This window comes from Brachyistius frenatus, unplaced genomic scaffold, assembly GCF_029030835.1.
Source record: "Brachyistius frenatus isolate BFR_SWC_R1_liver_20210118 unplaced genomic scaffold, ASM2903083v1 Contig_8, whole genome shotgun sequence".
Classification (NCBI taxonomy): domain Eukaryota; kingdom Metazoa; phylum Chordata; class Actinopteri; family Embiotocidae; genus Brachyistius; species Brachyistius frenatus.
Window position 1 is genome coordinate 1,426,478 of NW_027210607.1, and position 12,965 is coordinate 1,439,442.

The 12,965-nt window shown below is 38.8% G+C and overlaps 1 protein-coding gene across 2 annotated transcripts in view; it reads left to right on the plus strand.

Moving 5' to 3' along the window:
- The first annotated feature begins 602 nt into the window (after positions 1-602).
- The window catches only part of slc24a3 (solute carrier family 24 member 3), an 88,608-nt gene continuing 76,245 nt past the window's right edge, over positions 603-12,965 (plus strand). For both annotated transcript variants that reach the window (XM_069689838.1, XM_069689839.1), the window contains exon 1: positions 603-919. In XM_069689838.1, the coding sequence (XP_069545939.1) occupies positions 739-919 (181 nt within the window). In that variant the 5' untranslated portion in view covers positions 603-738. The remainder of the gene's footprint in view (positions 920-12,965) is intronic.

The following is a 12,965-nucleotide window of genomic DNA, read 5'->3' on the forward strand; positions in this document are numbered from 1 at the left end:
CAAAAATAAATGCGGAGACCAGTGTTTATTTTTTTATATATATATATTTGGTAAAAATTGATGATAGTAGCAACACGATAACAATATTGTCTTCTTTAAATATAGGCTATCTTTTCCTCCCTTTAATACAATTGAGGCTCAATATCCACTTCATAATAACGTCAATAGTTTTCTTTATTATAATTATGATGCCTTTTATTTCATTCTGATTTAATGTGTAGGCTAGTTTTTATGGGCCTACTAGTTTGTTACACACTCTTGCTCCCTGCAAAGACCTACATTTTGGGTAAATTATCATTTTTGTTTTACTTAGATCTCATTGCAGATTATAAATGTCCACACCACCATCATCCACCACTATTATAGCCTACTATTTTCTTACTGGCTATCATTTGGGAAAATTATTGAAGATAATTAATGTTTAATCCCAGAATCCTTTGTTTGCTTGCCAGGCAAATTTTACCCAGCTATCCAAAATGTTGCAGTAGGCTAATGAAATTCATAATAATGATCACTGGATGTTTTATTTTGAAACTAGACCCCGGACGTTTTCTTTCCATGCATTGTACTCAGTGATGTGACTTTACGAAACCATAGACGAGCCAGTGATATATATATATTTCCAACGAGTACCTTCAGTGTCCATTCAGTACAGATCTCCGTCTGCCACCTGAATTATTCGTTCCTTTGCACCACCACCGGGTGTTCCGCTGGAACGCTAGCCCGCAGAAGAGCGACATGGCCCGCGTGGTGGTTGAAGGGATGCCGGAGACAGCCAACGAAGGAGGAGTGATGCTGCTCCGGTGGAGGAGCAAAACCAGGCGGAGAAAGCGAAAGGAGTTGTTCGCCGTCCAGATGTGCTTTGTGGGGGTACTGCTGGGGCTCATCGTGGGGTTGCAGTCGGTGGCACAGAAAGCAGGTGAGGGGCAGTTTATACCTCTTTGTCTTCCACCGTGAATTATGTCTGTTTAAGAAAATAATAAAGCATTTATACAGAGTTTGTGGCAAAACAACAGGGTGTTTGGAGGCAGAGAATCATAGCCTACTAACATAGGTACATTTCCGATTTTTCTGCTTGTTCCTTGTGCATTTTGTTGCCTATTGCAGCAAAATAAGCTTAAACGGTTCTACAGTGATGGGTGACAAAAATGATTTTGTAGGTGATATGGCATGTTACCATTATAAATTAAAAAAGGAAATATGGAATTTAAGATATTCGCCTAAGCACAGAAAGTGTTTGGCTGATTAAATAAGTCTATATCTCAGAAGACCACTGGATGTGTAAAACTGACCTGCTACTGTAGATCTTATCAGGATTAGTGTAGATATATCAGATTGATTTTTTTTTTTTTTTTTTAAGGCACAGCTTTACTGTATCAGCTCACATTTGCAATCACTGTGAAGACCAAAACAACAACATGCCTTCTTGAAGCGCAACATCTGTAACTAATAATCCCCTGGAAATGGTAGCCATGACTGTGTTGCTCTGTTGCCTGAATTACTTACCAGAAATCTACTTTTTCTACTATTGCAGCAGCAGACGCAGCACAGCTGATTAGCTGAGGTGGTAATGTCATATACATCTGTTTATTGTGTGAACGCAGATGACACTGACTCCTTGACAAGTATGTTAAACATGAATGAAAGAGTACTCTTGAAAAGCCTATCAGAGCCAAGAAGGATGCTCATGGATTGTGGCTGGCTTAATGAGGCTCAGTTTTACCTTTTAAATAGTGGGAAAATTCAGATTTTTGATTACCAGCTGTGGGGTTAGCCAATGTTTTTGTATCTTATGCCAAGTAGCCTAGATTTTGTTGATGGTGGAGTGAGCAGCCTTGTTGATGTGACTGAATACTATCAGTAAGCCTAGCGATTTCTTCAGGATATACAAGTCAAGAAGACAACAATGTGAAATGATCACAAAGACATTAGCAGAATTCCATATGTCTCAAATAGAAATTATCATCAGTGGCAAATTTTCTGCCTCTTAAAAATATGTGAAATTTCCCAAGTCTGGGTTCACAGGTGCAAGACATTTAATTTCTGGGGGATTTTCGACGTACGCAGGTATGAAATGTGGTTATTATAGCTCAACCTGCGTTTTAAAGCAACAGAGGAATAAGCATCCACATCCAAAGATCTACCATGAAATGAATGAAAAATGTTGTACTGAAATTATCTGTTGGATGATTGATTCAGTTGATTCAAGAATAATGAACAATTTAGAGTAAAGATGATTTATTTTTGTCATTTATGGGGCTAAAAAGGCTCCTTCTCTCTGTTTTCAGCTGTAGGTCCAAGCAAAGCGAGGCATTTTTCACAAATTGCAAATCCTTCCTCCTCGTAAAAGCCCAAGTTGTTATCTTAAGATGTCTTGTTTCAACCCTCATCTAGTCCTAACCCTAATCAACAATCTAAAGGCCAGAGATATGCAGTTTACAATATTTCAAGTTCCTAATCCTCTTTTTGATTTGATTTGATTATCGGCATAATTGACACTGCCTAAAAACTTCAAGTTTGTTTTATTTATATATATAATTGTATAATGTTGTAAAAGCAATTGAAGAGGATTTGTAGAATTCATAGATTTTCTCCTCAAACTTTACAATTTGATTCAGGAAAATTCATGAGTGATTCAACTCTCCGACATATAAACTTTCTTTAGACGGGAAAACAGTTTTGCTAATTTTAGTTTTGCCTTCATTGAATAGCATCAGTAGAGATACAAACAGGAAATTAGGGGGTAAAAGAAGGTTATGACATGCAACAAAGATCCAGACTATCAGGAGTTGAACTGTGAACATTCTTTAATATGCAATTTAACCATTAGTGTACTGATTGCATTACAGTGGCTTAATCTGAATCAATTTGGGTGTATATATATATATATATATAAAAATTTATTGAATTATATTAATTGATTATGTTTTTGGTTTCCCTAATTGATTCAGATTAAGCCACTGTAATGCAATTAGTACACTAATGGTTAAATTGCATTTTATAGAATGTTCACAGTGCAATTCTGTTTGACAGTCTGGATCTTTGTTGCATGTCATAACCTCCTCTTACCCCCTAATTTCCTGTTTGTATCTCTAATGATGCTATTTGATAAAGGCACACAAAAAAAATAACATTAAAATTAGCAAGACTTTTTTCCCGTTTAAAGAAAGTCTGTGTTGGAGAGTTGAATCACTCGTGAATTTTCCTAAATAAAATTATAAAGTTTGAGAAGAAAATCAATGAATTCTACAAATCCTCTTCAATTGCTTACACCTGTCACTTAAAGAATAATTCTATATTTCAACCTTGTGTATTTCCATTGTGTGCAGATATGTATGCCATTGATTTGTTCAGCTGACAGTTTTCTAGCAATTTCAATTCAATTCAATACAATTTTATTTTTTTAGGACCAAATCACAACACAAGTTACTTCAGGGCATTTAATATGGTATAGTCCTTACAACAGAATTTTACAACATTATACAAAGGAACCCAACAATTAAATAATTCCCACATGAGCATCTAAGACTCCCCTTATACAGAAAGAAAAAACAGTGGGAAGGAAAAGCTCTCTTTTAACGGGAAGAAACCTCATGCGGGACCAGACTAAGAGGCAGGTGGTGATTGGGATGAGGGGAGAGCAAAGAGCAAAAAGAACAGCATAGCAATCCAGGACAATGAACTGTTGGTGGGGCCGTTAATTGCAGACCAGAGACATACATCTCCAGGGCCAGGGATATCCATAAAAGAAAGCACAAAACTATGCAAGCAAAGGGGAACTGCATAGAGAGAAAACAAACAATAAGCAAAACTATGGGAAAGAGCAAGCATGAAGTTAATGAGATGTAATGGTGCCATATAAATTCATGAGTGACATAGAGAGAAGAAGCTCAGTGCATCATAGACGGTCCCCCAGCAGCCTATGCCTATAAAAGCCTAACTAAGGTTATTTGCAAAATGGCAGGAGTTTTTTTTCCTGTGTTTTACAGTGCAGACCATAGAAGGTGGGAAGCAAGGACTGTTGCTTCAAGTATAGTATGTATCCAGACAGTTTTTATGAAAAGCTGGAATAAAGGTAGACGTGTGACCACATGACTCATACTTAAAGCTTATCTTACCTTATCTTTTATCTGCCCTCAGGCCATTGAGGGAATGAATCCACAACTTTAAAGTTGCATTAGGTACTATATTATCCCCATGAGGGAAACTATGGCAGAAGCACCAGATGATACGATGTGGACTTAAAAACGTGGAAAAAGCACAAGACATAGGTCTCCTTGTTAATAGTGCAGTAAGCGCACTCATGTCGGTTAAACGTTTTGGAGAAGTAGGACACGGGATGTTCCATCAGCACCATTCTTGAAGAAGAACGACTCCCGCTTCTAGTTCTCTAGCATCAATTGCCAGTTTAATTGAATAAGCTACATCACTATCATGTTTTAAGACAGTTATATGTGAAGACCCATCAAAAAACAACTACTTATGGGACTTGCAGTAAGACTTGAAAACCAAAGTTTAAAATTATTCAAGCAAATGTCAGTTTGTTTTGGAAAGCTGCAGGGAATTCATGCTAGTTACCTGATTTATGCAGTTCTGCAAGATTCCACGTTTCCCCAAATCTCCCAGGTTAAAATAAGCCAGACTTAGAGTAGATATGCTCATATGACTTGCACGAGGGCCACTGTCTGATTTGCAATAATGGCTGCCCACCTCTACCACCCAGACCTTGTCCTTAACTCCTCCTTTCAGCACTTGGATGAACATGCGTTAGACTAAGCTCTCCATGACAGCCTCCCCTGATAGAGTTATGTGTTCTTAGTTGGGTGCTAATTGATGGCATGGACTTGCACATGGGAGAACAGAACCCCCTCTCATGTCAGTGATATAGCCCTTAGTGTTTCACATGCAAAAACTCATGTATTCCAAGTGAACTGGCACGTGGATGTGCATGCACCTCTCCTCATCTCCCTATGTCCTCCATCTGTCCTTATGTCTGACCTCTTGCCTCATCTATCCATCCATCCATCCATTCGTGAGTCCATCTGCATCTCACCTCCAGAAGTCACAAGATAAACAAATGCAGGACAAAAGTACTATAGGAAGCAGGATTACCCATACTATTGAACACATGATTCTGCTGCTATTATCTCCAGGTTTTTAATATAATTGAGCTCCACTTTAAGCCGGAGTCCCTCCATCATCCATCTGTGACAAACTAAAAGACATGTGTACTGACCAGACAAATGGTCATGCTATTGAGAAGCCACTAATGGCTACTTGGCATATCTGATATACAGCATTAGTCTACAGATGATCTCATTACATAATTTAAAGATCTTGTTGATAAGTCCCCTTCTCTTTGCATGCTAGCAAGGGAGGGATGGGGAGAATGGGGGAAGACAGACAGAGCACTTTGCGCAGACGAAGCCTCAGGACTCACAGCTGAATTAGACAAAAAGGAAAAGAGACAAGTGTGGAAGGGAAGAGGGAGAGAGGAGGAGTGTTTGTCAGTGGGAGGATGGGGGGGGGTGACAAGTGAGGACAGCTGATACAGTGATGGCAGGAAGACGAAGGAATACATGAGCGAGAAAGTGAGATGAAGAGGGTTAGGGGAAGGAAGGAAAGAAAAGGTGAGCTGAGAGGAAGTGAATAGAAGTAGGGATGTTGCCCATGTAGTGCAAGGCTTTTCTTAAAATGTTGAAGCTAATAATACATTTAGCTTTTAGGCATTTTATTGAAGGCAGCTTCTAATGGTGCAACAGCAAAAAAAGCTTCTTTTTTTATAAGTCAAATGAAACGAGAAGGAAATCAGGATCTGGGATAACAGAAACATAGTCAAGTCAAACTTATTTAGGAGAAAAAGTTAAGTTGAACATTCAAATTGCAGTAATGTAAAGTATGCATTACATACATTCATTACAGTTAGAACAGACTTTTTCAACTTTTTATGTGGTCACTTTCAGTTTTAGTTTCCAAAGTGGGATACATACTCTGGCTCTACTGTCTGTTATTAGGTTTGGCTGATGATTTATTTATGGGTGCTGTGATTTTACATGGATATTTCCTAAATAAATTCAACACAATTTGCTATTAATTGCATGGGAAATGTGGAATGAGTTAGTTTCTTCAGCTAATATGATATTACCAAGTAACATTTACATCATTCTTCTAAAAAAGAGCTTAGAAGTATTTTGCTGTTTTTTTATTTTTTATTATTGGATGGTGAAAGTGTGAAACACTTAAGTAGTGAAACAACTAGAGTTCAGACCTATCTGATCTAATATCCATATCCGCTCCAATAGAGAAATATTTCACTCATCGGATATCAGACTGAGGTTACCAATCCAGATTCCGTTGTCTGATTATTTTTTAAATTGCTTTTCAAGATGGCAGCACAAATGGATGCATCAGATTGATGCTCCCTGAAAAGGTCTTTGTTACTTTTTGTGTCGCTTTTACTGTTGCTTGTTTTGGACTGTAAAGTGGCAGTGACCTCCCTAAGATTTGGCACTACATGCAGTTTGCATTTTACCACACAGATTCCAGCGGAAACCGTGACATCACTGGTATCAGTTTGGGCAACTATCCCTAGAGGAAGATGGCGGCAGCTGAGAGAACAAAAACAGCAGGAAATGCTGGCTGGGCTAAAAGCTAAGTTAAACACTTAGCTAAAAGCTAAGCCTTTAGCCCTCCAGTTTCACACATAGTCCAGCCATGTACAAGGTTATGACCTTGATGTGTTTTCTTTCAGGAGGGGCAGAGGGTCCCAATCGAAGGGAAACACTAGATTTTCTTAGATAAATCTGCTGTTGTGATCCGAAATGTGTGTGAAAAGTATTACTTTGGTATTGTTCACAAAAAGAAGCTTATTCAGCTGGTTTGGGTGGAGCTCATCTACAGTGCATCCGGAAAGCATTCACAGCGCTTCACTTTTTCCACATTTTGTTATATTACAGCCTTATTCCAAAATGGATTAAATTCATTTTTTCCCCTCAAAATTCTACACACAATACCCCATAATGACAACGTGATTTTTTTTTTTTTTTTTGAAATTTTTGCAAATCTATTAAAAATCAAAAACAAAACAAAAAAAAATCACATGTACATAAGTATTCACAGCCCCCCCAGCTTATTTTACTAGACACGTGGTGAAGAAGTTTCCCAGTTGACCACAGTAGATGCACCTCCCTTCTGGATGACGGTGCTATCGTTTCTCCAGTGAGAGCTTGGTCCTTCATGACTAAGTTTTGTGAGAACAAAACAGATTTTACTCTAATGGATATTATCTAAACCAGCCTAGTGTGGTTCCTTTAAGCCCAATGACACGTTCCAGTCTTTGTAGTCTAGTATTGCCTGAGGGACTTTCTTCAAATTTAGCAAAATAATTCACTTGAATTTAAGGATGAACTGATTTGATTTTGGGATCAAAGGCAAAGGTCAGTGTGACCTTGCGTCCATCTAACTTGGACTCACTGATGCAATAACTACAATGTGGTGGTCAACTAACGTCCATTTGTCCATCCTTGTCACGTCTGCGTCCATAACATTAGAATGAATATGCTAATTATAGCAAAATTTCACATAAATGTCTAACAGGAGAAATTGTTGAGGTAATGCTATTTTCTATTCAGAAGTTTATAGGTTAACTTTACTGTGACATCATAATATTCTACAAGAACACATTTCCGTTATGGCCATTCTTCTATGCCATTACCGTGTTACACATTTGGCCAAATATGGAATTGGTGTCACTAATCTTGGGAATCCATCCTCAAAGTGTGGATTATATTCTGTTGTACTCTGTGGTGTTTTAGAATTTGTAGCTTCTTTGTAGCAATATATATTTCTGAAGAATTAGCTACCATCATAGCTACAATTTTGTAATCTGCTAGAATGATCTTTATTGGCAAAGCATGCGAAGACATACATATATTATTTTAAAGATTTTACTCCATATGACTCTTAATAGACATGGATCTAAACGGTAAACAGGCTGTTATTTAAGTTTCAGTATTTATTAATGCTAGTACCAAATAATATGTTTTGTATTGTAATTTTGTACATGTATCTTCCCATAACAAAAAAAAAACAAAGCTGAAGCTGCACTAATCATAATTTTTCGATAAACAATGACCATGACCAAGACAAATGACCATGTGTAACTTTTAGTAACAAACCCTGTCAATTACCACTCTATTCTGCAGTTCCCTTTTGTTTTTGAGTAGCACATAATATACCTAATTTATCATTATTTATTTGAACAATCCCCTGATAAACCAACTGTATAGTTACTGCTAAATACCAAATGTGAAATGCTGCCTTTAGGTTGTGAAGCATTTCGCAGCTAAAGAGGATATTTTCTCAAGAGTTTGCTTGATAACAAAATATATCTAAAACCGAAGAAATATTGGATTTATATTCATCAGGTAGACATAATCTTCACTGGAATATTAATGTTGCACTGTATCGATTGACTCTTTAAATAGGTTGTAGTTTTCCAACAGCAGGCAGTAGCCTTGTCAACTTTAGAGGGCCATGATATATACATTTTTTTAATTCTCAGCTGCTGTCCAAAAAACAAGACTATATATACATACAAAGAGGACCTTGAAAGTTCCTCACCTCGACTTGATTTAACCCCTAAAATCTCATTTATGATAGTCAAAATGACATATTTATGAGTTTTTCCCAAGAAACAAATCCCCTAATGCTGTTAAGTGACTTTGATGTAACTACACAGTTGCCTTCATTTAGTACTTTCAGATTCATAAACCTGTAAATAGTACCTGCCTTTCTGACACTTGCTTACAGCTAGAGCTGGCAGCTCTGTGGAAACCCTCACCCTGTAAATTGATGGGATCCGTTACTTAGGTACGTGATGTCTGAAACCCTGGCTGTCCAAATTTGTACTTTTTAGACTATTGGTGGAAATGGACAGCCATGGCGTTGACTGCTTATTTCACTCGTGATCTGTGTTCTCACATAAACATCCCATGGACATGTTAACATGGATTGAAAACTTGATTTTATGCCTTTTATGCGAAATTTAATGGCAAATAATTGTTGTTAACTCAAGTTTCCTTTTATATTATAAAGTGACATGACGCATGTCAATGGCCTGGTTGAATTGCAATTCAATAGACAAGACTCATTTTAATCTTTTACATAACTCTGTCCTATCCATCAATTTGTTCCTCAACCACCTTACTCTCCATTCAGAGTACAACCATTCCTTCCGTTTCGCTGTCACAATGCCCTCATCCTGTCCCTCTCTCCCTCAGCTAACATTTCTGTATATCCCACTGTAGATTTAACCATTTTGGACTTCCTAGCACATTAGCCAAGCAGCATCTTTTTTCTCTGTCTTTTTTTTTCTCTTTCAACCTCGCTTTCTCACTCTGTAGCTCAGACCACATGTGCATGCGGTCTGGTCTCCCATGTGGCCAAATTCGTTTAGCGATGGGTACCCAAACTGTACAGACAGTAGGGGAGATTTGCTTGAAAACTGAACTAGTAGGCTATAAGGCAGCTGTTAAGTGAATAAAAACAAAGAGTATTTACCTGATACTAGTTTCACCAAAGCCTACACTCTGGGTTTACTTTAAGTTTTTCAGGTCCCAGTGCAGAGCTTGTCTTTTAAACTCATTGTAATAATTATCTAATGTGATTGGGTAGGGTTTGGGTAAGTATGACAACATCAATTTTAATATGATAGAATAAGTGACAGTAATAACTTCCAGATGTGAGCTATATGGGGTTAGATCAGTCTCATAATTCAGCCAATCATATCAGTATGGATTTGAGGGCATGATTATTGTGATAGTTGCGTTACAATTTTGCAGTCTGCAAGCTGGCGAGCAGCACATTTAGCAAAGTAGCAGCAGTTGCCAGTGCTCAGTCGGTATACACAGTGGCCATTTAGGTACAGCTGGAGTTTGTAACATTGCAAAGAAGGTGGAATTTGGTCGTTAAGAGGAGGCTGTCTAGCTCACAAAGGCTAGTAACCATAGCAACTGAACCAGCCAGGTACATGCCGGTAAGAACGAAATATCAGCTTTATTCCACATAACTAGAAATGCCATGTTTTACAGTGATTTTGGCCTGGATATAGTTTAGCCAGATAAGTTGGTCCTCATTTCATTACCCATGTGTTGGGAAAAGAGCAGTCGAATTCAGTGATAATGTTACATTGTTTTTTAACATAGAGTAACTTGGCTGCATGTTGACTTGTTTGCTTGGTTAACGTTGGCTATCATATTACAGTAGCTACTATAGCCAGATGGATTGTAAGATCAAATTTAAAACTGTGCGTCGGCTCCCCGAAGCCGGCTCCCCAACGTGCAGCACGCGAGGGACCGCATATCCCCGCTTAAAGTTGCTATTTTTGTCTCGTTTCCTGTCACCAGCAGGGGGCGCTATGACTATGAGGGAATAATACTATCAGGTGTCTTCAGACTGCCATCAAATATATAATGTTTGAGGAAGATCGGAATATGTACATAAAAGTTACAGTCAGTTGTAGGTTCATGGCGAGACGCTCAAAATGGCCGCCACAATGAGGTCACACAACCAACGACAACAAATTCATGATGCCAAGAGACTTTTCGGTACATCTCTGTGTGATACACGTGTCCAACAAATTTGGTGCATGTAGGTGAAACTAGTTGCCGGGGCTGCAGTTTAGGGGGCGCCTGCAAGCCGTTTGGCCACGCCCACTCGCAAAACACATCAGCACACCGGATGTATGTGACACATTTCATGAGGTTTCAAGCATCCTTTGACCTTAAACATCAACTTCCTGTGTCACGACGAGACATCAAACTTTGCCGCATCGTCACGGCGACGCCCATTGACAAAGTCAAACGAATGTGTCAATATGTCATCAACTACATGTTTAGGTTATTGTGACCCGACTTTAGGTTCATGTGATCAACCAGCTCGACGTAGAATGTGAAAGTATGAAAAGTGTAATTTCCAGTGGCCACAAGGGGGCGCTATGAGTGAATATTACCACACAGGTGTCCTCAGGGTGGGGCTATTATCATACCTGTGATGTTTGGAGAAGGTCGGTCCATGTACATAAGATTTAAAGCAACTTGTAGTTTCATAGCGAGGCCCTCAAAATGGCCACCACTTTACGGGCACACGTATCAACGAAAATGAATTCTTTTGATAACTTCTAATCCCAAACATGTTAACTGTGCAGAGAACAAAATTCAAGTCGTTTTGACAAAATCCCGAGGAGGAGTTTGTTAATGTACAACGTGCAAATCCGCAAAAATGGTGACCAAATTCAAAATGGCGGACTTCCTGTCGCGTTGACGTAATGGTGCAATGTAACTTTTTTGTGCGTTTGGGTGTGATACAAATGTCCACCGGATTTCGTGAATGTAGGTAAATGTGGCCGCTGCACCTTTGGTGCTCGGGCCCTAAAAAGTTGGGACACGGCCAGGTTTACCACTGTTTTGTATCATCTCTTCTCTTAACAACACTGTAAAAGTTTGGGAACTGAGGACACCAGTTGCTTGAGTTTTGGACGTGAAATGTTGTACCATTCTTGCCTGGATTTCAGCTGCACAACAATTCGGGGTCTCCTTTGTTGTAATTTTCATTTCATGATGTGCCAAATTTTTTCAATGGGTGAGAGTTCTGGACCACAGGCAGGCCAGTTTAGTACCTGGAGCCATGCTGTTGTAATTTGTGCAAAATGCAGTAGGACATTGCTTTGCTGAAATAAGCAAAGCGTTCCCTGAATAAGACATTTTCTGGATGGCAGAATATGTTGCTCAAAACCTGTGTATATCGTTCAGCGTTAATGGTTCCTTTGTAGATGTGAAAGCTACCCATTCCATGTACACTAATGCATCCTGTACCATCACAGATGTTGGCTTTTGAACTGAGTGCTCATAACAAGTTGGATGGTGACTCTCCTCTTTAGCCCGGAGGATGCAGCGTCTATGATTTCCTAAAATAATCTCCAATTTTGATTCATCAGACCACAGGACAGTTTTCCACTTCACCTTAGTCCATCTTAAAGGAGCTCGGGCCCACAGAAAGTGGTGGGGCTTCTGGAGCGTGTTTATATCTGGTTTCTTCTTTGCATGGTTTTAACCAGCATTTGTGGATATTGTGTTCACAAATAATCGTTTTATACTATTGTGCATTAAACTGCTGTAAAATATAAACAATACAGCTGCTACAGTACATGACAGGAGGGAATGGTGTATGTGTATATGCCTCTTGGTGTTCATCTTCACAATTAACGGGACTACAATTAGTGGATTTCTCTCATTTTCTCATGTGCTTTTAATTGCTGCTGCTTAATTCTTTTTCCACCCTTCTTTCTTTTTTCTCTTTTTTTCTTTTCTCACGCAGTACACCTCTTGATCCGTCGGCCATGTAGCACTTCATTAGAAGAGCTGCTTTTTGCAGGCTTCGTGACAGCTAGTGCAGGTTTTGATAGGTGGCTTTGTATTTTTGTAACAAGTTGAGCAACTAATGGGGCTCTGTGTTCTCTCCGGGCTGGATTGCTCAAATCATATTGTCCTCTTCTTTGACTGAATGATGGATAACAGTGCACTGTGGTTATTGAGTCTACTGTAACACTTTTGAAAGCTATAACTGTATGCAGATACACATAGCTAGCCATGAGCATCTGCGGGCCCATTCCAAGGGCTAAAATGGGGCCCTACTCTCCATTATGCACTCTATGTAAAGATAACAGATCATAATCCTGTAACCTGCTCTTTGCTCCCACTGCATTACTCTATAAGATGCAGATGTCTCATTATTTATCTTTTTACATTACCCATTCTATAAACATAAGGTGGATCTTAGATCAATGCTCAACTAACTTAACTTATGGTGCAAAGTGCTTTGTTTCATGACAACACTCTAGAAACAAAGTAGAATTAGTCTCAGAACCAATAACACGATTGCTTTTTGCCACATAACATCTGTGGGGC